This window comes from Phasianus colchicus, chromosome 1 (genome assembly GCF_987193195.1).
Source record: "Phasianus colchicus chromosome 1, bPhaCol1.hap1.1, whole genome shotgun sequence".
In the NCBI taxonomy this organism is placed as follows: Eukaryota; Metazoa; Chordata; class Aves; order Galliformes; family Phasianidae; genus Phasianus; species Phasianus colchicus.
Window position 1 is genome coordinate 182,454,632 of NC_143436.1, and position 25,722 is coordinate 182,480,353.

At 37.8% G+C, this 25,722-nt stretch overlaps 2 protein-coding genes across 15 annotated transcripts in view; both read right to left on the reverse strand.

The window, feature by feature from the left end:
* The window catches only part of GRIA4 (glutamate ionotropic receptor AMPA type subunit 4), a 234,015-nt gene that overhangs the window by 26,154 nt on the left and 182,139 nt on the right, over positions 1-25,722 (reverse strand). For all 14 annotated transcript variants that reach the window (XR_016463409.1, XR_016463410.1, XM_090133923.1 and 11 more), the window contains exons 11-13: positions 22,915-23,285; positions 21,409-21,607; positions 16,659-16,906 (exon numbers count right to left, since the gene is read on the reverse strand). Coding sequence is in view for 12 of the 14 variants with exons in the window: in XM_090133923.1 (XP_089990049.1) it covers positions 16,659-16,906; positions 21,409-21,607; positions 22,915-23,285 (818 nt within the window). In the remaining 2 variants the exon portion in view is untranslated. The remainder of the gene's footprint in view (positions 1-16,658; positions 16,907-21,408; positions 21,608-22,914; positions 23,286-25,722) is intronic.
* On the reverse strand, positions 281-7,339 carry LOC149920276 (uncharacterized). The gene has a single exon (XM_090133922.1). The coding sequence runs from the start codon at positions 2,984-2,986 to the stop codon at positions 2,150-2,152; it is 837 nt and encodes a 278-aa protein (XP_089990048.1). The 5' UTR covers positions 2,987-7,339; the 3' UTR covers positions 281-2,149.

The following is a 25,722-nucleotide window of genomic DNA, read 5'->3' on the forward strand; positions in this document are numbered from 1 at the left end:
GCTTGTTTCTCTGGTTTATGCAGTAAATATAAACAAGTAAAATTGTCCCTAAGGTAACTCCTCATATTGGTTCAGCAGATGCAGAAACACTAGCTTATTTTAATTTTGGCTAACAACAACGTAATCCTGTTCACGTGCAGAAATGCCACTTTCCAAAGTGCAGTTTTTCTTGCTGGTTTCAGCATAAGCAGGATTATATGACTAGGCTGCTGCAGCCAACTCCTGCAACTCAAAATATGTTTTAAAGGTTTAAGTGGGATTTTTCAAAAGTGTCTTAGCATTGGTATAAGTTTCTGCATGCTAGGAATTGCTCATAGGATAGCTTTAGCCCATTGCTGAAACCTTCTCACTCCTGAAACATTGAGAATCTCAAGCCCTTTACTTTGTTTATGCATCCTACAGAGCTGAAAGCAATTAAAATATTTTAAAGGTGGAAATGTTTAAAATGAGCATTTTTAAATACATTCTCCCAAATATGCCTAACTCCTTCAGACAGTAAAATTCACCTCTGGCATGGTCACCACAAAGCCTTGTGCCTTTTCACACCACAGGTGAAGCAGATCTCTGCTCACGGTCTTGTCACAGTGGGGTTTTTGGATGCTGCTTCATGTGCCTGTCCAGTAACTCTTACTCTTAGAGGCACCCAGCTGAGATCAAATAGCAGCATTGGTGAGAATGGGTACAGAGTCTGTGGCAGGGGCACAGGATGAAAGTAAGTGCCAGGAAATAAGGGTTTGTGGTGGGGGTACAGCAATGACCCTCTACCACATCTCATGCCCTACCTGGACCGCATCAGTGCAGGCCTAAGTGACAATATGTTATGTTATCCAGGCATATGTCATACAGACTCTTTATGCTACTCATTCTGCAGCAAAAAGCCAAATGCTGCAGTTTATTGTCTGCACAAATTATCTGTTTTTTTTGTCTGTTTGTTTGTTTGTTTTTTGAGTGGATGGCTTGTTTTCTGCAGGACTGAAAATATTATTCAACATTAATGATGTTGGCCAGCAATTTTAAATGTGCTTTACGTAATATCTTAGCTAAGACATTCTAAGTTTCTGCTTTTGAGAGTCCTGGAATGAATATTTTCACTGAGGATGAGATCAGGAAAAATGTGCCTCATTTGGAGGCAATCGGTGCTTATTGAAGAGAAATAAGGCATAGTTTCTTACATTCCAGAAATTTGTTTCTTCTCTATATCCATCTTAATAAATTCGATATCACTGGTGGATTAACATTTGCTATTAACATCACACACTCTGGCCACCCAGCAAGGAGGAAGACTTGGGTACATCAAAAACTTCCTGCACAAAGTGCATGGCAGCCATTTCAGCAGCTTTTAATTTTTCACTCCATTAACGTGTCCCAGCAGTGGCAGAAATATTGTGCCCTGAACTGAGAATTTCACAGCTTACATCTGTGGGAAGACCTAGCTCTGGGCTGAATCATCTGTCCTCAGAAGAAATGGCACTGTGACCTCCAGAAAGCCAGGGCTCATTGCTGACTCACTAAGAACCACAAAAAGCAAAATATCCTGTGAGACTCAATATAAAAATTAGTTTTTCTGATTCCTATCCATCATCGTTTCTCAATGTGCTATATGATCCTATGTTTTCTGGCTAGCAAGGCAGGTAATATAATAATCCCAAGATCTTTCTTCATGCACCACTGAGCTTCTTTAGCATTTTTAGAAACTGGTCCAAATTTGGTAATATTTGAAAAGACTGCAATATCAGGCTTCTGCAACTTGTCACTTAGGCCTAGGCTGAATCTTATAAACAAAGAATGGCAATATGACTACAAGCGACTACATCTAATTTTACATGACCATTTCAATCTTTCCTTTTATCCTATACCTTATGATGCATTTCTTTCCTTCCAGCAAGACCACAGAACAGCAACTGGTTAAGATGTTAGAGATGTTTAAGATTAAGAAATTGTTATCTGCCTTGATATGCAGCACAGTTTATACAATAAAATAATGTGAAAATCGAACTTTTACTTGAAAATATCAAGGACTTTTCAAATGCAACTCTCACAGAATCACAGAATGGCCAGGGTTGGAAGGGACCTCAAGTATCATGAATCTCCAGTCCCCTGCCACATGCAGGGCCACCAACTTCCACATTTAATACTAGACCAGTTAATGCTAGACCAGGCTGCCCAGGGCCCCATCCAATCTGGTCTTGAACACCTCCAGGGACAGGGTATCCACAATCTCTCTGGGCAGCCTGTTCCAGCACCTCACCACTCTCTCTGTAAAGAACTTCCCCCTGACATCCAACCTAAATCTTCCCTCCCTCAACTTAAAACCACTTCCCCTTGTACTGCTGTTATCTACCCTTTCAAAGAGTTGATTCCCCTCCTGTTTGTAGGTTCCCTTTAGGTATTGAAAGGCTGCAATGAGGTCACCCTGCAGCCTTCTTTTCTCCAGGCTGAACGAGCCCAGCTCCCTTAGCCTGTCTTCGTAGGGGAGGTGCTCCAGTCCCCTGATCATCTTTGTGGCTCTCCTCTGGACCCTCTCCAACAGCTCCCTGTCTTTCTTGTACTGGGGGCTCCAGACCTGGACACAGTACTCCAGATGGGGCCTCACAAGAGCAGAGTAGAGGGAGACAATTCCCTCCCTGTCCCTGGTGGCCACCCCTCTTTGGATGGAGCCCAGAACACCATTTGCCTTCCAAGCTGCAAAGGCACATTGCAGGCTCACGTTAAGCTTTTCATTCATCAGGACCCCCAGGTCCTTCTCCACAGGGCTGCTCTCAAGGACCGCTCCTTCCAGTCTGTATGGATGCCTGGGATTCCTCCGGCCCAAGTGAAAAACTCTGCACTTTGCTGTGTTGAACCTCATCAGGTTCACCCGGGCCCACCTTTCCAGCCTCTTGAGGTCCCTCTGAATGGCGTCCCTTCCTTCCACTGTGTCAACCACACCACTCAGCTTGGTGTCATCAGAAAACTTGCTGAGGATGCACTTGATTCCATCATCCATGTCTCACAACAAATGAGTAGATTGAAAAAAACCTAACAAATCGATATAATAGTGTTTATATTAGGGGTACATAAGATGATGAAATAAATAATTTTTCACTTCTGGCATGCTGTCTTCTGTTCCTTGTCTGTGGTGTTTACACTACAACATTTAGAATTTCAACTATATTAAGAAGATAAATTATACACAAGCATGATGATTTTGGTTTTATAAAGGCTCAAATAATGCTGTTTCCTTTTCCAGAAATATCTTTGCAATGCTAATCTTTACTTTTTATGAACACAGTCCAGTAAAATATGGTTTTCTTCAGTAATTTAGATAGACAACAATAATTACTATTACTACTGCCAGCTTATTTATTTATTGTTTCCTCTACATTGAATTTAAAGTAATTTAAATATCTTGTAGTAGTGACAGGTGCATCACTAGTATTGATTGGCACTACCTAAATCACATTAAGTTATTAGTTTTCAGGATTAATTATTATTTGCTTTATGTAGGTTTTCTTTGAAATAGAATATCTTTGAAAAAATAAGAGAATTTCACCTGTATGTCAGCATACTTTGCTTTTTCCGTATCAGGAATGGAGGAATTGCTACACATAAAGATGTCATAAAGACTGAGCATTCATGCACATCTTTTTCACAAACTCCATCATTGCCAGCTTAGAGACTGTTTCCAATAAGCATCAGTCTTTCTGGACTTTCAGCTGTCCAGTTCTAACCAAGTCCCAGTGGTTAGAACCTCAGTGAGAAAGAAGCATGAAATGACTGTAAAGCCAAATACTGTCAGCATACTGCATGGTACTGAAAATGCTGTAATACAAGCACTCTAATTTTGTTCAGTAATTGTTCCTTGTTAGGGCAGTAACCAGACATGGGAAAGATATAAGGGAAAATGAAGTTTAGTTCTGAGGGAGTTCATTCACTAAGATCAGTGTTCACAAAGGTATTGAAATGACATGGCCGCCACGTCAGAAGCCACTGATAACACTGAGAAATTAGATTATTTTAACTGTTTCCAAAATCAGACACTACCTAGTGAGGTCTGCATGCCTAAGATACTATTATGAGAACTAAATTTAGACTGAGAAGAGCTCTGAGATATTTCTGTACTGCTACATGCTTCTTTGTGTCTTCATACTGATGCTCTTCAGAAAAAAAAGGATTAGAAGGAAGGCAACAAATGCAAAGATCCCTGCTAAGAGATGATTTCTTAAGCTTTGGTCTAATTACAGTGCAAGCACTTTCAAGTACATTATTTTAAGTAGAAACAGGGACTGAGAGAAACACCAGGGGTCCATTCCCCAGGTGGGAACCCTGGCTGAACTTCAATGCAAACAATAAATAATACAGCATTACTTGAGCCTTAGTGAAATGCTGGCTTGTGTTTTGCCTAATGCCCGATCAATACCATACAAATGAAGCAATTACAGTTGTGTCATATAAAGCCTTATTTGGTCAGCAGCCAAAATAGGGATTAGCTGGAAGAGTTCCTAGGACTTTCTGTCTGAATATTATTGCAAAAGTTAATGGAGAAGATCTGATAGGCTGAGACAAACATAAACAGTGCCAGCAATCAGACGAGATGGCCAATCCAATAACCAGTATGCTGATAATTAAAATGCCCTGAAGCCAGTTGAACATTAGTTGAACATCAGTCCAAGATCAGGTGAAATTGTCACACAAGGACAAACAAATCCCTTTGGCAACCAGCTATATAGAAGTTGTGATCACTGGTACAGATATGCACACAGCAGAAAATGCAAAGGCACCTGCACTCATAACCAGGCAGTGTACCAGTGTCACAGGTACACAGTCACAGTAACACTTCCAGTTTGTGTTTCAATCACAGGCAGCCAGACTATAGAGAGAGAGAGAGAAAAAAAAAAAAAAAAAAAAAAACAGGTATGGAAAGGATCTCCACAGTAGACAGAGAGATCTAACTAATGCAATTATTGTCCTGAACACATGCCCACATGCCACTCCTTTTTTAAAAAATTGGAGGGAATGAGATCCACTTGTGATGGAGATTTCTGCTGTGCTTTTTAGAGGGAAGACAGAACAATGTGTGTTCGAAGACTGCTGCTTATAAGCCATTAGTTAATTAGCCATTCCCACTATTTTGTCTCTAAAACCGTCTCTTTGATCAAAGACTGTGAGAAATTTACTGTGGGGTTTCATTCTGAAGCACACACCTCCATGGATTTAAGTTAATAATGCCAATATCTGAAGTAAGAACAGACTTTACATATTCACAACACAGTAAACACTATGCAATTCATCTTCACAATCCCTCTAAAGCTGATGGGCAATTGTCATTACCCTCAATTTGCAAAGGTGAAATTGAAGTCATAAGGTGAACTGACCTGTTCCAAGTCTCCTGGGAGATGGGAGCAAGATCACAATTAAGCTCATCAGTCTGACATGACTTTCAGCCTCATGCTCAGTCAAGCACATTTCATTGCCTCTCAGAAATCTTTGGGCTTTCTCAGGCAAAAATTTAGCTTTCTGTCCTCACAACGAAGTTACTTACTTTCTAGACCCAGACTGCACTTAAAAAACTGTGCCTGAATTCCCTCAACTCAGTCTTTAACCATGAAAAATTTCTGATTTTTCTGCACACCCTGATGAAAGTGGGGGACAGCCAAACTGAGGGCTCTGACTTCCACAATAAAAAAATCACTTTTTGATCCCGGTGTTAGGGGTTCCACAAAGCTTATCAAACACTCAAAAATCCTACAAGGCTACTTAGGAAGTTAAGTGTTCCATGTGTGTCCTGAGAAAGAAGAGGTACAAAGCAATGCTGCTTGTTTCATTCAGCTCACTTACCCTTACTCTTCTGCTTTTCTAGCATGTGACTGGGATTTAGATGAGAACAACCTAACTGACTTGTGATTCACAGAAATTGTCACTGAAGCCTGGTGGCAAGGAGCAGCTTTGGTACAAGCAGAGATGACCAGCTACTAAAAGAGCAGCAAACATTCTTCTCCATAAGCTCCTGACACTTTCCAGATAATCCTGGAATTCCAGGAGGTTGAATGTGACAGCTGGAGATGTTCAATCTGTAATTGCCACAAAAGAATCACAGGATAGCACAGACTGAAAGGGACCTTAGAATGTCTGTTCTGGCCTCCTGCTCACAGCAGGTGTTTTCTGAGAGTAGACAGGATGCTCATGGCTTTGCCCAGCCTGAAAACCTTTAAAAATGGACAGTGCTCAGCCTCTCTGGGTAACCTTTGCTACTGTTTGACTATCCTTATCAAGGAAAAATTTCTCCTTACATCCGGGCTGAATCTCTCCTGTTTCATTTTATGTCTATTGCCTTTCACCTTCCTGACCTGCACTGCTGCAGATTTCAAATCCATCTTCTCAGTGACCTCCTCAGGGACACTGGAGACCTTGGTCAGCTCCTCCCCAAAGCCTTCTCTCTCAGGCTGGGCAAGCCAGTTTCCTGAGCCTCTCCTCATATGTCAGTGCTCCAGCTCCTGACCATCTTGACAACCTTCTGCAGAAATTGCTTCAATTTATTGATGTTTTTCTTGAATTAAGGACCAAGAAAGGATGCAGTACTCAAGATATGGTCTGAATGTTTGCAATTATTTCATTTGATGCCAAAATATCTTCTCTTGTGGCCTACAAATTGGATGAACTAAAAGCACTCTAATTGGAAACAACCTTGGATGATTGCCCACAATCTAAAAGAGATGCCAAAAGTAGCAGTCTGTTTAATTATCTGTGATAGGAAAAATTCTGAAGTCTTCAAGAAACCCTGATGATTTTCTGTTCACTTTCAACACTTTCACAGCCTGAATTCACATTATCTAAACTCTACACAACTAGATCCAATTGTCATGTGTGATTTAAAGGAAAAAACAACAAAACCAACAAATTCCTTATCAGCAGATAAGGTTAGAATGTAACTAAGATGGTTACATATTGATTGAAACCTGAGGAGCTGGATCTTAGCACAGAGCATCTGAATGTGGGCTGGTCCCAGATGTTACACACAAAAGGTCATAATTTTCTTAGTTAAAACCAGCAAAGAGAGAAGCACCAACCTATACCCTAGCTGTTGCCTTTGTGTGTGTGTGTGTGTGTGTGTTTGTGTGTGTGTGTGTGTTGCAACCAAAAATCTTTTGTGAAAAGCTTCAAATTCAAAATTTTTGTTTAAAATGTAAAAACATGAAAAAAAATTGCAATTGCCAAGGAAATGTTTGCGTGTAGGCACCTAACATGAGGGTGATTTAACTTACACACAGGAAGTTTAAATATTCTGTAGGAAATAATTTACAGATTTCCAACAACATCCAATGAGTTTTTCTATAGGCTCAGTTTTAAGATCCAAAATTGATCTGAATCACATAGTTGAGACAACCTAAAATGTTATATAAAGAATTTCCACACTGATGTGTGCAAAATTAGTTGCCTGCATCCATACCAAGGAAGCCAAACATCTAATTCTAAATATAAAAATCTCTCTTAAGGTGCACATGGTTGTGAATTTTGGCTTTAGTAGATCAAATCATATAAACAAAAGATTGAAATGTATTGAAATATATAATTATGAAGCTGTGAAGCCTATCCTTAAGGTAACAGATGGGCTGCCAGATACTGGGGCCACTCTCACCTGCAGACTTTGATCATCCCTGCTGCTCATATTGGAAGGTGCAAAGGAGTTGGATCTTCCTGAATAGATGCCATTCCTGGCTCCATGAAAAATAAAAAAGAAAGAAAAGAAGGAAGGAAGGAAGGAAGGAAGGAAGGAAGGAAGGAAGGAAGGAAGGAAGGAAGGAAGGAAGGAAGGAAGGAAGGAAGGAAGGAAGGAAGGAAGGAAGGAAGGAAAGAAGGAAGGAAGGAAGGAAGGGAGGGAGGGAGGGAGGGAGGGAGGAAGGAAGGAAGGAAGGAAGGAAGGAAGGAAGGAAGGAAGGAAGGAAGGAAGGAAGGAAGGAAGGAAGGAAGGAAGGAAGGAAGGAAGGAAGGAAGGAAGGAAGGAAGGAAGGAAGGAAGGAAGGAAGGAAGGAAGGAAGGAAGGAAGGAAGGAAGGAAGGAAGGAAGGAAGGAAGGAAGGAAGGAAAAAAACCCCAAACCCTATGTCCTCTGGGTCCTGGAGACAAATTACTATTTTCTCATGCCTTTTCACACTGGAAAGAAATAACTGAAGTGTAACAATAAAATAGGTCTCTGTATCAGGTCACGCTAGGACCTATAACTCCACTTTCATCCAGTCTACCTTTGGCTTTAAAGAAGTGGAAGGAAAATTGTACTAAAACGTTGACTATAGAAAACTGACAGTCCTGCTGAAAGCTGTTAAAAGGGAGTCTCGCTCAACAAAAGAGCAGAGAGAATTGTTTAGCATCATGTGATGTGCTAAAAAGTATAGTTAAACAGAAGCTAAAACCTTTTTCAGCTTTAAGTACTTTGTGACTTAAATGGAAAAGATAGCAGAAGAACTGAAGCAGAAGCTGGGAGTAAGTCTTCTAGCTATAAAAATACTGACACACTTGCACAAAGGATATCTGAAGGAAACTAACTGAATAAAAGAGCAGAAGTTTTGACTCTACTTCCTATCACAAGCAAGGTAGACCAATTCAGAGAAATGACTACCGATCGACCACAAGTATTTGTTCTATTAAATCTTTTTAACTCATGTTGGTTTGTGAGATACATGTACGTCCATTTTTATCTGGAACCTGAGCACCTTGGGAATATCTTGTTGACGTGGGTAAATAGATACTAGAGCTGACTTTTTTTTTTCTTTATGCTTTATTGGGAAGAGTTTTTCACTTTGCCTTCTGGGATGTTCAACCCATCCATTACTCAGTGTGCTGAGTGATGAAAATACTCAGCTCACTTAAATTATGTGAGAAAGAAACTGTTTTTCCTACTTCTGATTTTGGATTTCTTGCAAGAGCCAAGGCTGCATAGAAAAAACTAAATGGCCATATTTTTTTTGTCTCTTGGAAGTCCATCTGGTACTTACCATCAAATGGAAGTGGTCAGTTTTGCAACTACCACAAAGATTAATTGCATGCTGTTGGGAAGGTGCTATTTGTTTCCCAAATGTCACTTCCACAGAGAGGTATTGTTACAAGCTGCTTAGATGCTGTTCAGTGCCCTGCTCCCTTGCTTTAGTCTACCTACAATTTACCTGGACAATTACTATCTTAGTGGGATAGATCTTTTACTTGGTGGGAATTGTACCATCAACTTCAAAGGGTGGCTGGATTGTGCCTTTAATGAATACATACTCTGAAGCCTGTCCATTTCCTGGAAATTGACACCTAAGCAGCCAAAGAGTTGTAATAAAAAGAAAAAGGAGAAATAATAACAAGTTGCATTGTTAAAATATAAAGAGCTGTATCTTGCTCTCGCAGAGCTGCTTTGCAAGAAACTGGGGAAATAGCAGGGAAAAGGACAGGAGAAATTTACTCCTGAAGTGCCAAGAAGCAGAGTTTTTCCTCCAAGTATCTGCAGATGGGAAACAATGATAACCCTTTTTTGTATCCCACTGGCATACTCTGGGGATTAATGCTTATCAAGGGTAAAACTTCCAGACAGTCAGTAAGACATGTACAGCCACGATATCCATCTTTTTGAGAGATTCTGGTTCTTCACTGATAGTTTTAGGGAAATTCATTGATTATGCTTTATTTGTATGCATCCCTTTTTTACCTGACATGGAAGCAAATGACCTGACAGACTTCATTTGGTCAGATTTGGTAGCTCCTATTTTGTTTGCATTCAAATAATCCTGGAGCAGTCAAACAAAAGAACAAAAGAAGAAACATGACTTTTTTTTTTTTTTTTTTTTTTTTGGTGCCTTCATTTCTTCTACAGATATTGATGGTCCCATCAATGCTTCTATAAGAGCAGAAATTTCACCTTCAGCAATCACTAAGTATCAGAAGGACAAAGCTCCTGTCTAAATATTTTGTAAAAAAAAAGGAGGATGAAGGAAAAAAATACCTCATTGTGCTGCTAAGCCAGTGTTGAAGATGAAAAGGCAGAATGGTAGTTTAACCTCACTGAGATCCGCTGCAAATTTAAAAATATCTGCTGCTATTACAACGTTTAGATAAAGATTATCTTCTAGGCAGAAGTTTCATTGCTGTTTCCACACTGTGTATCACTGCACTCCTCACTGCAATATCTCCACTTCGTCCTTTCAGACCTGCTCAAAAACCTCATTTCACAACTGGTCTCACTAAGTTCCCAGGGATCTTCCCTGGGAGTAAGGAATAGATCGGCGGAAGCAGAGGTCCACCATGTAGCTCTGTACCTCCTCAGATTTTGGAAATGAATGAGAAGAGATACAGAAAAAGCTATTTTTTTTTTTTTTTAAATGTGTTTCTCTTACTCTACCAGAAAGCCAAGTCTTGCCCATAAGCAGCATCACCATGGTATAAATCATTTCAGAAGAGCACCGGAGGAGCTAGAAACTGGTGTTGTTTATGGTTGCTGTAAACATATAGAAACAATTGGTGAATAATGGATGATAAAAATGCGGTAGTGGTGAGAAATCACTGAGTTTGACTTCTATTCTTTTAAAGCAAGGGGAAGCTGAGAAAACAGGAATCCCAGCATAGTTCCAGGCACTGTGTTGGTATTTTCAAGAACAGAATTTTAGTCAAGAGTTTTTCTTACTGAGTTTTTATAAGGTCATTTGTTCCTGTGATGCAAAATGATTTGAAAACTGGAATGTGATCTGTAACATCTTATGCATATTGTAAACATTATCCCATTTTGACTGATGGTGTAGATCATACTGTATGACTTCACATAATATTCTTCCCTTTACTTTAGGCATAACAAGGCACAAATTAACACCCCATTACCCATGCAGTGTCAGAGCTTATAGCATGGATATTTCTCAGACAGGTCAAATCCTTCAGAATGCATTGGGTTTTCTGTCAACTAAAAATAACATTTACTGGGTAAAAAGGCAGAGAGGGGACCACTCTTTAGCAAGGAATGTAAAAGTCAGGGGTCAAAAGAAAATCAGTCAACAGAAAGCCTGGCAAAGAATGTTAGCAAGTTGTTCCTTCAGCTGAGTCTCAGAGGCATATTTACTTTCTGCTACCTGGATTATTTCTGATAATTTCTGTCTGAAAACAGAATGTCTGTTTTAAAAGGAAAAAAAAAAAAAAAAAAGATCTTGAGAGCAGAGATAGAGATAGCAGAGATCAGAGTCCTAGGTTCTACTGTTCCACAGTGATGCCTCATGTATTAACTTTCTAATTTTTAACAAAGATAAGGGTCTTCTCCGTAAGAAAAGAATCCAATAAAAAAAAAAAAAAAGAGAGAGAAAAAAAGGAAACATTTATAAATGCACTAAGTGTTTGGATAAAGAGCTCCACTGCAGGATGAACAAGCAAATACATTTAAGTAAAATCTTTTACTTGGAGAGTTTTGTTCTTGTAAATTTTACAAGTGGAAAGTTAGGAAATCAAAACAATCCTGACTTAAGAGACAAAATTGCATTGAAAAGTGTTATTATTAAGAGTTTATTCTCTAGAGAAAACACCTCATTAGTGTCCATGATACTGCACTCATGGCACTTTCTGTGTCCTGCCAAAAATAAAAAAAAACAAAAAAATACATCAATAAATCTTTGAATTACTTCAAAGAGCAATCTACGTGTCCCCATGGAAACTATTTCTGCACTGACACTAAGCTGCCAGCTAGATGGACAGCTAGACAACAGTTTGGAAATTTGCCTCAAGAAAACTTGGACTTCAGTTATAAAGTCACTAATATCAGGACAGTAGGTTGCAAAGCTCCCCACACAGAGACCCCCATTCATAATGGATATTTATCTTATTCACATAAACTCACAAGTTAACTCAAGAAAAAAGATTTTTCCATCACAGAAACCCCACTGTAGGTAAAACTCTTTCAGGTTCTGCACTCAAATGACTGAAGATGTTGGCAGGGCACCATGGGGATGCCTTTTCACTCCAAGCATTTCCAGAAGACTTCTTCCTTGCAAGGGCTAGAAACTAAAATCCATGGCTTTGCTCCCATTGCACTTCTGCACTTCACACCAGCGATCAGAAAATTACAACCACATCACCTGCTTCACTAATGCCTTTCCCATGTTTCCCATCACATGTTATAAGAAACACAGTGAGGAAGGGGTGAAGAACTAGCATTTCAGCAACATGGCCCTGTTCTCTTTCCTTACCAGAACATAAACACTTCCTTCTAAAGTCAAGTTGAAATTATTCTTCACTATACATAAAGAATAGAGACTTGAATAACGAAATATGGAATCCCAGATTTGTATCTATAAACACTCTCTGTAAGGTCAATAGCAGGAACTTAATACAGCTCTGGATTTGATCACTTTTGGGACAGCCACCATCAATCCCACCAATTTCTAACACATTTATTCCATCTCATCAGCACATCTATTCACACAACGGTTGTTAATTATTTAGGCAGATCTAATTCTACCACTCACACTGAGCAGGTCTCAAAGAGCCTCACCAGCATTTTAACCTGACCACCCTGCACCCATTCACACTTCACGCTGTGGGCTGCAGGCCAGCCCAGCACAATGTCCTTCATGGAAGCAGTCATGGCAACAATGATGTTCTAGCTCAACCTGTTATCCTTGCATCAAAGAGCTTCAAGTACAAAAAGCAGTACCTTTAAGACAATATTGCCTTTGCTTACTCTTCCTTTATCTTTAAGAGCAAAGAACTTCCATTTTCATCACTATTCAAACATGTTTATGATGCCTACATAACCAAATCAGAAGAGCATAAGCATGCAAGGTACAGAATTTGCACAGCGAAAGGCCTCCAGGTACTGCCCTGTAGAGACACAGATTACTGTGCATGGCAAGGCCAACAAGCCAGGGGTGGTACACAGTGACCAGAACTCTGGCCACTAGCCCATCTTCTAACAACACCACATTTACAAAGGCAGGTGTGGCTAAGCAGACCAGGAGCTCTCTCTTAACCAACTTTCAATACACAACCATTGAAGAAAAACACTCTTTATGTTACACTGATTACTACACAGTAGTTTTGGACAGATACCTACCGTGGTAGGAAGAGGAAACAGTGGGACGACTGGGTAATGCTATGAAAGAAACTCAGTTTTTGTTGTGATGAATCTTTGCCCTTCATCCCACATTCCTTTTCAGATGTGTTAGGCTTTTACCATATTATCTATAAAAGAATATCACTGAAAAGGCAGGAAGGAAGGAGACAAACATGATGTGGAGCATGATACTGCCCACTGGGCATAAAGGAAGCACACATCAAGCATTTCTCATTCTCTTCCACCCAGTGATATATATGCATGAGTCCTACTCCTCCACCAGCACCGAGAATAAATCATTTAAGTTAGCCAATAACTACTGGTTGAACACTGCAGGAGTGAGGCATGGAATCCAATAAAGAAGAGTTTCAAATTAAAATCCACTAACCTGCTCATGAGCAGGGTCATGAGCAACAGAGAGACCAGTCCCTGGTCACTCTGAAGGGTGGATTTCATCTGTATGAGCAAAGGAATGGGTATGTGCATTGTAATGAACGCAAGCCCAGTGATGTGATGGCTGGAAATCATTATAAACGGAAGAAATCTGATTATATTTCCTCCAATTTCTGTCTGTGCTACATATGTGAAAATATATGGCCTGGTTTTCCATATAATCATATCAATATTATATGAAGCTGTTACCACATTTTTAGTGAAGAAACTCCTGATTTGCAATCATTGTAGATAGGATGAAGATTAAGAACAGAATATCTCAAGTGAAATAGGTGTTCAAAGAGCTTAGTAAATAACTTGCCATGAATAATTCATTTGAAAAAAATTGATATTTTTCCCTGGTCCTGAACAACCCAAGAATATAGTGTGAATTTTTAACATTTATATGTTATTTGCAATTATTTCTGAACTACATTAAGTAATTTATGGTAAACACATAATTCCAAAAGGAAGTTATGATAATTAAGTAAAACATAAAATTTTCAACTCCCACAGCAAATTATGTCTTTTGACTAATTTATGTAATGAGCTGAGCTAGTCTGCCCTTCATGAATTTCAAAGTGCATGTTCAATATTTGCAATTATCTGTGCTGGCAGCGGTTACATAAGTCATCTGACCGGTAGCAGTCCAAATGGCAAACCCAGCACACTCTATGGTTCCAAACAGCTCAGGAAATACTGAAGCATGCAGTTAAAAAGTACAGTTGAATCTTTTCTGTTCAAAAGCACACGGCTAGGACGCCTCTCCCCTCTTCACTCTAGTTCTACATGGACACATGGATCAGGTGGTAGGCATGTGAGATGTTGCTTGTTCTTTCTTCTTGTCCAGAACATTAAGTTAGTTGCTTAATGTTTTTTAATGGGTAAGCAGCACTAATGTGTTGCTTAAGGTTTGTCACTGGGGCTGGAGAGGAATGGGGTGCAGCAGGAGAACAAGCAGCTTAGCACATGTGAAAGAAAGGCTCAGGAAAAACATGGACGTTGACAGCCAGTCAAGACAGCTTGAAAGAAGATTTGGTCTGATTTTCAGCCTGGGTAAGATTCTCCCTATGCCTTTTATGAAACATGTTTGAACTTAGGAGGTGAAAAACTAAATATTGATCATATCACCCTAATGATACTTTCTGACTCCCACTTAGACCAAATTGTGGCCTCACAGAAACATATGTGAGCTTTGTTTTTATATGGGATGGAACCAGGATTTCATACTTTATCCTTGTGATCATGGCTTTTCATTTTTTGTTCCTATTAAACTGTCTTAATGGGCTCTCTTCCCTTCTGGTCTAACCACTTTATGTTTCAGCCCTGTTACTCTCAGTGTATTTTATCTTGCCAGCCAACCAAACCTAAGATAAACCCAAATTTGACATAAAATAACTACCACTGGCTGCTAATGCTCAGGATAATAGGCTGTCTGTTACTGTTGGTGTTGAATACTTGACAGAAAATACTGAGAAGGACTACAGAGCACCACAAAACATGCTCAGGGCAAACAGACCACGGCTAGGATATATACGTGAACAACTGAAATGATTTCTAAACAAGTTTGCTCTGACTTTGGGCACTGTATTATCTAAGCTGCAAAAAAAAGCAGCTCCACTCAACTGCAGTGCTGCCTAACTCTTCTAGATACTCTGCAGCACTGAGAGGAGAGAGTAATATATTAAAAATATAAAATTAAAAATATGTGGCTGTGTGCTTTGGAAATATACTCAGATAACAGATTACTCTTCTATTATCTACTACCTTCTGCTTTTACTGCCCCATGAGTTCTGGATGTAATTTCTTTACAATTAGTATTTTACTGTTGATATTTTCCCTCTCTCGTCTCCTTATGTTCTCTTATCATTCCATTCAGTGTCAAAGGAGTCAATTTTTAAATCTGAGAGGTACTGAATGTTAAGGACCAAAAATTAATATTCAATCCTGGCAATAACTGGACTGATGTTCCCTTGAATGTACACCCCTTTTCTTTTGCTGCAGATGGACATGGTGATAATTCCATTCCCATCAGTGTGGCGCAGCTAAGGCTTGAGGTCTGTGGTACTGTGAGCAGGTTAAATCAGTGAGTTAAGAGTTAACCTAGTTAATTGAATAGTGGTAAAGTTGTTTCCTCTGCAGTCATGTATGTAGACAAATATCCCCAGTTACTTCCTACACAAAATAATGTCTCCATTTGCGCCTGCAGCACCTCTCTCATCTCACTACTGACTGTGTTACCAGAGACTGTTTTAACCCCTACTGGTGAGCACAAGTGAAATTGCTGCAGGGAGTGCTGGTTGTTCCATGGCCCATTCCCTCTCCCAACTTCCATGCACCCTGTTGCTGTACGACATCACAGGCCATATTCTCTCTATCTGCTAGTTGCTCTTATGCTTTGAAGAAAATTGATAAGTCTACCATAGGAAAAAGACAACTTTTGTTTGCATTAAATGCTGAAGACATCACAATGGTAAATATTGCCAGTTTTGACACAGAGAAGTACCTAGACTTCTGTTTCCTTGAAAATCCAAATGAACAGCAAACAATGTTCTGTTTGTGAATCTAAAACTCTCCTGCTTGACTGTGTTTTATACCAAGATAACAAAAATGCTGGTGACTTTGAAGGCAGTACTGAAATGCATAATGCTGGAAACAAAACCTTTTTCTTTTTCTAAATAAGAAGGTGCTTTAAGAGAAGCAATTCAATTAAGAACAATTGCCTCTAAATGATGACAATTGAAAAAAAAAAATGTTAAAAGCAGCTTCTTTTTCAGAAATTGGCAGCCAAGATCAATGAACAAAACATAAAATGTAGGCATTATTATTGATGCAGCTACTGATGTAAATAATGTATGCGTAATACTCTATAAAGGGTTGAATTTGGTGAAAAAAAGCTGATGAAATAGAATAGCTGATGTTAATTCTATTGAGGCTGACTTCAAGTAGCTAGTGTTCAACCAGTTTGGTTTTTATATGGCCTTGAAAGGTATGCCAACTATAGCTGTTAAATCCATATTGCAATTAGGAACTGTTACCTTTGCTGATCAAACAAAATATGAAATGGAAGAAAAGAAAAACAACATACCATGTTCACACACAAAACAAAAAAATAGCTATATCAGGGACATCAGGGAAGGTGGAATACTATAACAACACATTTTATATTGTTATACTATTCCACCCACCTTAATGGAGAACCCTTCGGTGTGGCTACGCCATAGCCTTTCGAATCCAGATTTCCTCCCACTTTCATGGTGTCACAAGGCTTTCGTTGCTCAATGTATTCATTCATGGTGGACTCCAGCAGGAAGGCAAACTTGCCCTTGGATTTGCGGACACGAGCTACTCCCTCTGCAGTAGTCCTAGTGAACACTGACGGCTCTGCTGATTTCATGTAGGTCCACATCTTTTCGTACACTGCTATTTTTGATCTCTGGAGGAAATTAAAAAGAAGTTAGAACAAAAGAATGTTGCGACATTTCACAGTGGTGCTGTTCAAAATAAAATCAATCACAATTTTTCAAATAATGGGTATTAGGAAAATCTGACTGTTAAGGGTTTCCTTTGAATCCAATGACTAATAAGAAAAAAAGACATAACAATGATGTATTATAAAATCAGATATCACTTGTAGACCAGTTACAATAAAGTAACTGCATATTTAGGGCCTGAATTTATTTTTAGATAAAAGCAGTTCACACAGTAAATGTTATAAGGAGTATTTTAGGGAATTATGTATGAAATAGATATCCATAAGAAACCTGTATGGAAAAGAGAAAAAAAAAAAAAAAAAAAAGAGTTCCTCCATAAATATTGAGCTGTATCTTGAGTTAATTCTCTGTTCTTACACCCACGTAATTGAAACCACAATAGCTTAAGTAATATTTCTGCTTATTCACAATTCCAGAACTGGTTCAACTTCAATTGAGATTCTGTATATTTGAAGATATGGTTCAAATTAAAGATGAAAACAAAAAATTGTACAAAATATGCTGCTGAAGGAGATATAATGCAGGGAGCATTTGGTCTTAAACAAATATTAGATATGATTTTAGAACAGTAGTTCATAAATAAATAAGGTTTATATCTTGCAAGTACTTGGCTGGGACATGTGCTCGCTCAAGCAATGTGCAGGAATTCATGACTTAGCTGGAGATTTTCCCGACTGGGATTGTGTGATGTATTCACAAATAAAGAATAAGGGAACGATAAACCTTAAGCAAAAATAAATAAATAAGGAAATGAAACATCAGAAAGGGTAGAATTTAAACTCGGAAACCAGTGGTGAGACTGCTGTCAATATCAGAAGCTTCCCTGTGCTGGTTACATTAATTCAGCAACTCCTCTGCTTCATCCAGCAACAGCAATACATACATGCTAACCAGCAGCATGGCAGCTGACCACTATCCAGTATTTTTATTTAATAAGACATGGCATTTGTCTTCTCTAGTGTGTGGGTGAAAAAAGAATCTTTCTAGCCATGAAAGCTTTTCCTTGAGTCAACAAGAATTTCAAGCATAGAGAGATTTGGTCTGTCAGCCATTCCTATGCTGTGCTGAGCACTGCAGGAAAATAATTACTTTATTATATGGCCCCACACTGAAGGAAACAGAAGGATCTTAGAATATTTGAGCAAACATAAAATAATGTCATCTAGGTATTATTTAAATGTAGAATGGCTTTAAGAATTCTGGAACCAAGACTTTGCATAGGTTAAGAGTAATTTCACTGAGCAAATACTGACTGAATGTATTATGGCTCAGAAACGAAGTTGTTAGAAGAACATCTAACTGGAAAATAGGCATCATTCAACCAGACATTCAACATTTAGATACAAATACAATACAACAGAACATCATAAATTATCCATGCTTTTTTTAGTTTGTCTACCTATCCCATTTTGTCCATCAAACACAATAAAACTTAAATTAATAATAGTTGTGTATATCCATAATCACATCCTCTCTTTTCACTGCAGACACAGCTCCTTTTCATTTACATAATAGCAGCTAAGAGCAGAGCCTTAGTCAAGCCACCCATGTCTTCCCTTTGCTTTACAATTACAATTAAAAGTACCAAAAGAAAAAAAAAAATGTAAAAGAACAGTAATGAATCAGGCAACATTTCAGGAATATTTACTTGCCTTTGCTTACCTTTACTTCTAACAATTTCTTACATATTAACATTCACTTAATATTATATAAGTGTATATATATTATAAGTAAACTTATAATAGGACACTTTCCTTCAAAACTAGAAACATGCCACACAAAGCAGTACTGTTATTAACATGGAATTATGCCCTAAGTCAATTAACAAAAAGGTTTCATTTAAGATTGGTTTTTTTTTTTTTTCTGGATCTTATTTTGTTTCTCCATCAAGAGATAAAAAACACAGAAAGTTTAACAAGACATTTGCTCTGTAAGGCCATTTTTGTCTCCCAAGCTTTCAGTTGTTAACATTCAAATTGCACATGTCAACCTAGAGTGAAAAATGAAGATATTCCTTATTACCACATGAGAAAGCTTAGCAGCTTTCCACTGCAGTCAGTCAAGATAGGATGATTTTCATTTAGGGCTTTTCTGAGACTGCTTTCTTCCTCTTGAGCAAGCTGCTCTGACAGTGCAACTCTTGATGCTTCCAAAACAGGAAATAAGAGTAAATAGTTGGTGAATCAAAATCTTATTTTTCTTTACTGTGTCTTTAAAATGACTTTCTTTTTCTGTTTTCAATCAGGATTTAAAGCAGACTGAATGTCTGTTCTGATTTTCTGACGTTTTGATAAGAAACGATCAAATGATAAGAAAATGTTCTGACGGATCACAGCCACTAATCACTTCCAGTAATCACTAAAAGAAGTTATCCATGACTCTAATTCTAAAACTGATGATTGCTTCCAACCACACACACACACACACAAAAATTAATTGGGAAACAAATCTTCATGTACTATTGATTGAGCTGGGGCCTGAGTTTGAGATTATGCAAACAGTGCTTGTATAAATATTGTCTGTCAGTGATATTTTATCCTTGTCCCTGTTTTGTGCAAAAATTTTTAGAAATAGAATCATCACAGAATGGCTTAGGTTGGGAAGGACCTTTAGATCTCCCCTGGGAATTCTTTTTTGTATGATCACATTAAAAACAGCAAGTACTGTATATTCTTGAGAATGCAAGAAGTGAATAAATAAATAATTAAATAAACCTGCTTTGATCTCAGCATCATGGTTTTAATTATCGTCACAGCTTCATGCCTGTTGAAAAAATACTGAAATACATACATTTTAATGTACTAGAACTGGAATTCTCAGAATTAAATGCCAGAATTTGCACAAAGTGAACTGAAGAAGAATCTATGGGTTAAGCATAGATGAAGAAAAATAAAAAGGAATACTGTGGGATTATGCTATTTTCTAGAAAATAGGAAATCCAGCCATCTCAGGGATTACAGTGTTTCAGTTTTTGGATAAGCTCTCTGTATCTGAAAGCCACCATTTTGGCAGGTGTCTGATGTGAAATCAAGGCTTCCAAGAATAAAAACCTGTGTTTCTACCACCTCAGGGATAACGAAGCCTGCTCTCAGAAAACATCTGTAACATTGAATTTAGGTGTATAGCAGCATACTGACTATGCAAGAAGACAGGTATAGACACCTGTCCCTGAAACATATCCATCAAAAAATGAAATACCAAGCACTCCAGCCATTTCTGATGAATCACTCTAGAGTTGGTGCAAAGAGAAAGATACTTCAATGGGTGACTTATTCCATCCTAAAATTCTTGTCCCAGACAGGATTCAGTATCTACAGATGAAATCTAGTAAATTCTCTTAAGAGTAAACTCCCATAAGGCACCATATTTTTACAGCTTTAAAATATGCAAGAAAATATCTGCAAGTTTTCTATGGAGCTGTATCTTACAATGAAAATATTATTTCACTACAGGCTTCTTTGACAACACTCTGCAACTCTCTTTGAACTGATACTGTCTTCAGTTCACAAATTCCATTCATAATGTTGTTGAGTGACTTCAGTTTGGCCAAATTGAAAACATTCAAGCTACATGGGAGCGTCTGAACAGTACCCTTTCAGTAAGACAAACTTTTCTTTCTTCTAAAAATGCCTTAACCTGTATCTTTCATATAAATTTTAGTCTTGATAGTCTTGTTAGTTACCAAGGGAGGATTACTGGCTTACAACGCTTATTCAAAGCCATGTTCAAACACTAAACTCACACACTTTCAAACGCAAGTTTAACTTTCATTTGCTGGAAATGTGAAATAAAGCAGGAGGGGTTATTTATTATGTACCCTTGATGATGCCCAGACTCCCTGTTTTCTGACTGGCATGGGAAGAGGTTTACTTGCCAACTACAGATATATAGGAAAGCAAATGAAAATGAAGTAATCAATAGAGACAGCACAGACATATGAATGGCTATTTAGGCTATTTTCTAATGTTTAAGCCCCATTCCCTCAAGTTATATTTTCTCTTTATTATTCATCTGAAAGTCTATAAATTAAAAATAATGCATTTCCTATCCAAGACCCTAAAGGAAAATACATGCAGCCAAATCCAGAAGTAAAAGCAAAACCTGCAAGACTGCATATTATCATCACGGACTTTCAGTGCTTCACATCATTTTAGTGCTGTAGCTACAAATGAATCAATAGTGCAATGCTGCTTTAATTACCACAGGCTCCAGTATCCCTCAGGGAAACTCTTCTCTCCAATGTGACAGGATCAATAAGTTTTTCATGAATTAAAATAACTGAAAACTCCAACAAAAGGTGTCAGGGGTAAAAATGTAGATTAAGAATTGCATGAGTTACAAACCATATTATACATAATTGCAAAGTAATGGTACTTCACCCTTTCCAAGCGTCTTATCAGGGTGGTCATTAGGGAAAGCTGCTCTAATGGGTATGCCAACTTACTCTGAAGAACTCTTTGGTTGACCCTGAGTCCAGTGTCCCGTAAGCAATTTCAGTTTGTTTGGCAAGGTCTTCTGCACTTTCTATGGGTGAGACCATTCGCTCAACAGTCAAGAAAGCAGCGAGGTTAGCAGTGTAGGATGAAATAATGATGAGCGTGAAGAACCACCAGACACCTCCAACAATGCGACCTGAGAGGGATCTAAACATGAATAAGATAATGCACATTTTCCTGTCTCTTCAGCAACAAAGAGAGAGAGAAAAAAAAAGAAGGCACTATTATTACTGAATATGTCATTACCTAACAGAGAATGGGAAGGAGACTATCCACATTTTAAATATACACTTTTTCTCTTTAATCTTAATGCCTACAGTATACAGTCCACTATAGTAATACATATATCTCATAGACACAGAAGTATGAATTCTCTTGAACAGTAATCCCAATGTTCTTATTTCAGGAAATTCCTAGCATGGCAAAAACGTTGCAAAAAATCCTAAGTATGTAATTTCTTTTTTGAGACAAAAGTAAAGCCTAGTACTTGCAAATCAATAGCTTTGTCTTTTTCATCTTTAAGAAAGATTTGCACATGCATTATGTTGGTTCCAGGATTAAAATGTTCCTGTGACCAACATAACATATATTCAGTTACCACAAGGACTTATCAAACATTCTGAACACAACTGTAATAACTCAACATTTCATATTTTGTTATTTAAGAAGCGGGTATTTTTGTGGCAACTGTTATTTATGATAAGTAAAAACTACTTTCCATTTTACCACCTGCAATTTGATGTGAAGGCTTTTGAAGAGGAATGTACAACCAGTATTAATCAGTAGCAATGTTATTTCTGATTTCAATAATAGCAGAGCTAGAGGTCAGTGCTGATGCTCTAAAATCTCATTGCTAATTCAAATTTGAAAGAATGGGTCATAAATTAAGTTGTAGTTACTGCACACTAAAGTTCCAGAATATCTAAAAAGGTTGAGAGATTCAGGACTGAGATCACATATTACATCTGAAGTAACCCACTCTGTAATGCCTAGTTTGGCACTACAGCATGGCTTTCACAGACAGCTGGTCAAATATTATCTCTCGCGTAGACAGGGATATTCTGGATGCAGTGCTGAAGAATTTAATAGGGAACAGAAATGGGACATTTGTTCAGACAAGTTAAGTAGCATAATAGTGTGCATTTCACAACTGTAATACAATGGAACTAATTTAGGAACAACACAATTCCTCTGAAACCCACACAGTGGGATTCCTCCCGTGTGTACCTGTTGTTTCTGAGAACTGTCTGTGATTTATGCACATTGACATATGTAAACAATAACGGCTGAAATTCAAAGCATATTTTTTTACTCTTATTGTAATTATTAAAACAAGAAAAATGAAAAAGCTTCCTAAAGAATGAACTTCAAAACACTGCCAGGAAAATAAAAAGGGGGACTTTATGCTTCAGTGTTGAAGATAAAATGCAAACGTAAAAAGATTTGACACAAACCTTGGGGAAATATCACATCCTTGTTGCATAAAGGCACCCAGGGAAAACCAGAGGCTGTTGAATATGCCAAATTCATTGGGAGGCTGATCACTGGGTCCTTCTTTCCCATCCTCTGGTTCTTCTGTATGCCACTCGTATGGGCTAAACCTGCTAACTAGGAACAGGACCACACTGACACCAATGTAGGCAAAGACTATGCACATCCAGATCTCATACGCCAAAGGGTCCAAGAAGGAAAATACTCCTGGTTTAGATTTCTGGGGCTTTTTGATCATAATGGATATCCCCAAACTCATAAAAGGCTTAGAAAAATCAATGACCTCTTCTCGTACCAAAGTGATGGTCAGAGGCGCAACAGCAATCTCTGCTTTCTATAAAGAAAAAAGAAATATAGATGTATAGATTAATTGGATTTGGCTTATAGACTCAGCTAAGCAGCTAATTCCAAAGGTATGTTATCAACATCAGGACACTGTGGCTTATATGTTCTTTATACTATGTTTCTGTTTTGTACTACCACAGTCTACATTTACTCAATATGCTTTTAGAAAAATAAACATATTGCAGAACTACAGAAATACTTAATTTTCCTGAGAGAAGATTCTCAGTTCTTACAGAGGTGGGCAGCAGTCTATGTAGGTCACTTTAGGTATTAATTCAAATTTAAAGAATTTAAGGAAGGATTCAAAGTGAAAATGGCCTTATTGACACAAGATATATTGGTATTTTTTATAAGATCCCAGAAATAGTTGCATATTATCATATTTTCATAAGGTACAATCATCGTTCTGCACAAGCCAACTCAGAGTCTCATGGAAATTCCAAATTCCATGAAGTAACAAAGGTGATTAATTAATGCCACAAAACTACAGGAAGACAACTTGAGGAAAAGATAGTTCAGTACAAAGGAATCAAGTTATAAGCAGCACAAAAGACAAGTATGTGGAAAACAGGATACAAAACTGTGCCATTAAATGATAGAGTTTGTTGAATCCACTTCCATCAGAGAGAATTTTTTAAAAGATCTGTTTCTTTAAACATGTTTTTGTCTGTCTTTAATGAATCATTACTGATGATGATGTTGATTATGGCTGCTAACACTGATATTTGCATTAACTACGAAGTATTGTAACTGCACTAATTGTCTTTTCTGTGATCCAGGACCAACATCACACTAAGGTTTGCTCCCTGCCATGTGAGCTAAAGCTGTACAGTAGTACAGTTGTACTACAGTATTATATACTGTACATACTATAGTATACCATAGTATATACTATATATACTATAGTATATACTGTAATACAGTACAGTATTACAGTAGTACTTTACATGGGAGTTGTAAAAGGAACTGGGAAGAAGATGCAACAGTGATAGGGGGGCAGGGATGCAGAAGCTGATGAAAACTTTCTGCTGTTCATCCTGTCATCCTGTTACCCTGCCCATAGCAGGGCAGTTGGAACTGGATGATCTTTAAGGTCCCCTCCAACCCAAACTTTCTATGATTCTATGTTTGCCACAGTGCTATCTCCAGATGCATTTATAAAGATGAAGGCTAGCCCAGGCTCTCTGGCTAGTTTGGACCTCTTAGCTAATGGGCTAAGGAGGATATCTTTAGGAAATACATTTTTTGGTTGCAACCAGCCTTCTGCAGTGGCCATATTCTGCTTCAGATCTCAACACGTGAGATATTCTGTATGTGTTTCCCCCCATTCCAAGCCCAATCATCTTCACGGGCACAGCTGAGTTATTCATAAACTTCCATAATGTAACTGTCTTCATTTTCTTTTCTAAATACTCATTTTGACCAAATTCATCTTACAGAGTAGCATCTTCAAGTAAAGTACATATCTCATAGTTTATCAAAATTTAAGCATTTTCATTTTAGTGAGTTCTTCAGGACATAAATACTCAGTAAAATACAAAAGGACATATTTTAATCCCTCAAATTTCAACGAGATTAAAATAGGGTGAAAACTAAGGATGTGCTTAAATAGTTTGTCTAATCCAAGTGTTACATAAATAGCTTGTGTGATAAAGAAAAATTAAAATTGAAATGTAGGATTTTTGTCATCTCTAAACTTTAAAACAGATATATGCATTTAAAGTAATATGCTGTTGTTTTTTTATAAACTAAGTTATACTAAGCTATACATATTTTATGGAATTTAATTTTAAACTAATTTAATGTCGTTATAATTTAAATGTGTATTTGTAGCTGCATAATTCTGAATACATTAAAAGAAGTGACTCATTACAGTGCAATGGTCCAAAAATGCAAATTCAAATTTAAATTATTATATATTAATCATTGGGTTATATCTGTCATTCTGAAAGAGCTGTGATGCACTTACCCCAATTTTATGTAAAGATATTACAGTTTAAGCAGTATAATTAAAATCATCATTTTGCAAGCATACCAGCCATTATTTCTGTGCTAATATCTCGGGTAACCATTACGGCGATACTGCTAATTCTCTGCATTTTAAATTCTGTGATATGAGCATTTTTAAAAATCTCATTTCTTAAAGTGTTGTGATTTTATTAGTAAAAAATACAAAGACAAACAGTGTATAAAATATATTCTCAAATATCCTGACAAGTAGAAATTGAATCTAGTGTCTGTAATCTAAGGACTGTATGATGGTTTGGGTTACTGACACTGCTGCATAGTTCTGTACTTCATCTCACTCATCACTTCCCTCTTTCTAGAAAGATGGCTTCCTACCTTAGAGTCAATGTCATTTATAATCCTAAATCTCAAGTTTTGTGAATGCCTTCTGTGGAGTCCTTGAAACCAAATACATGAAA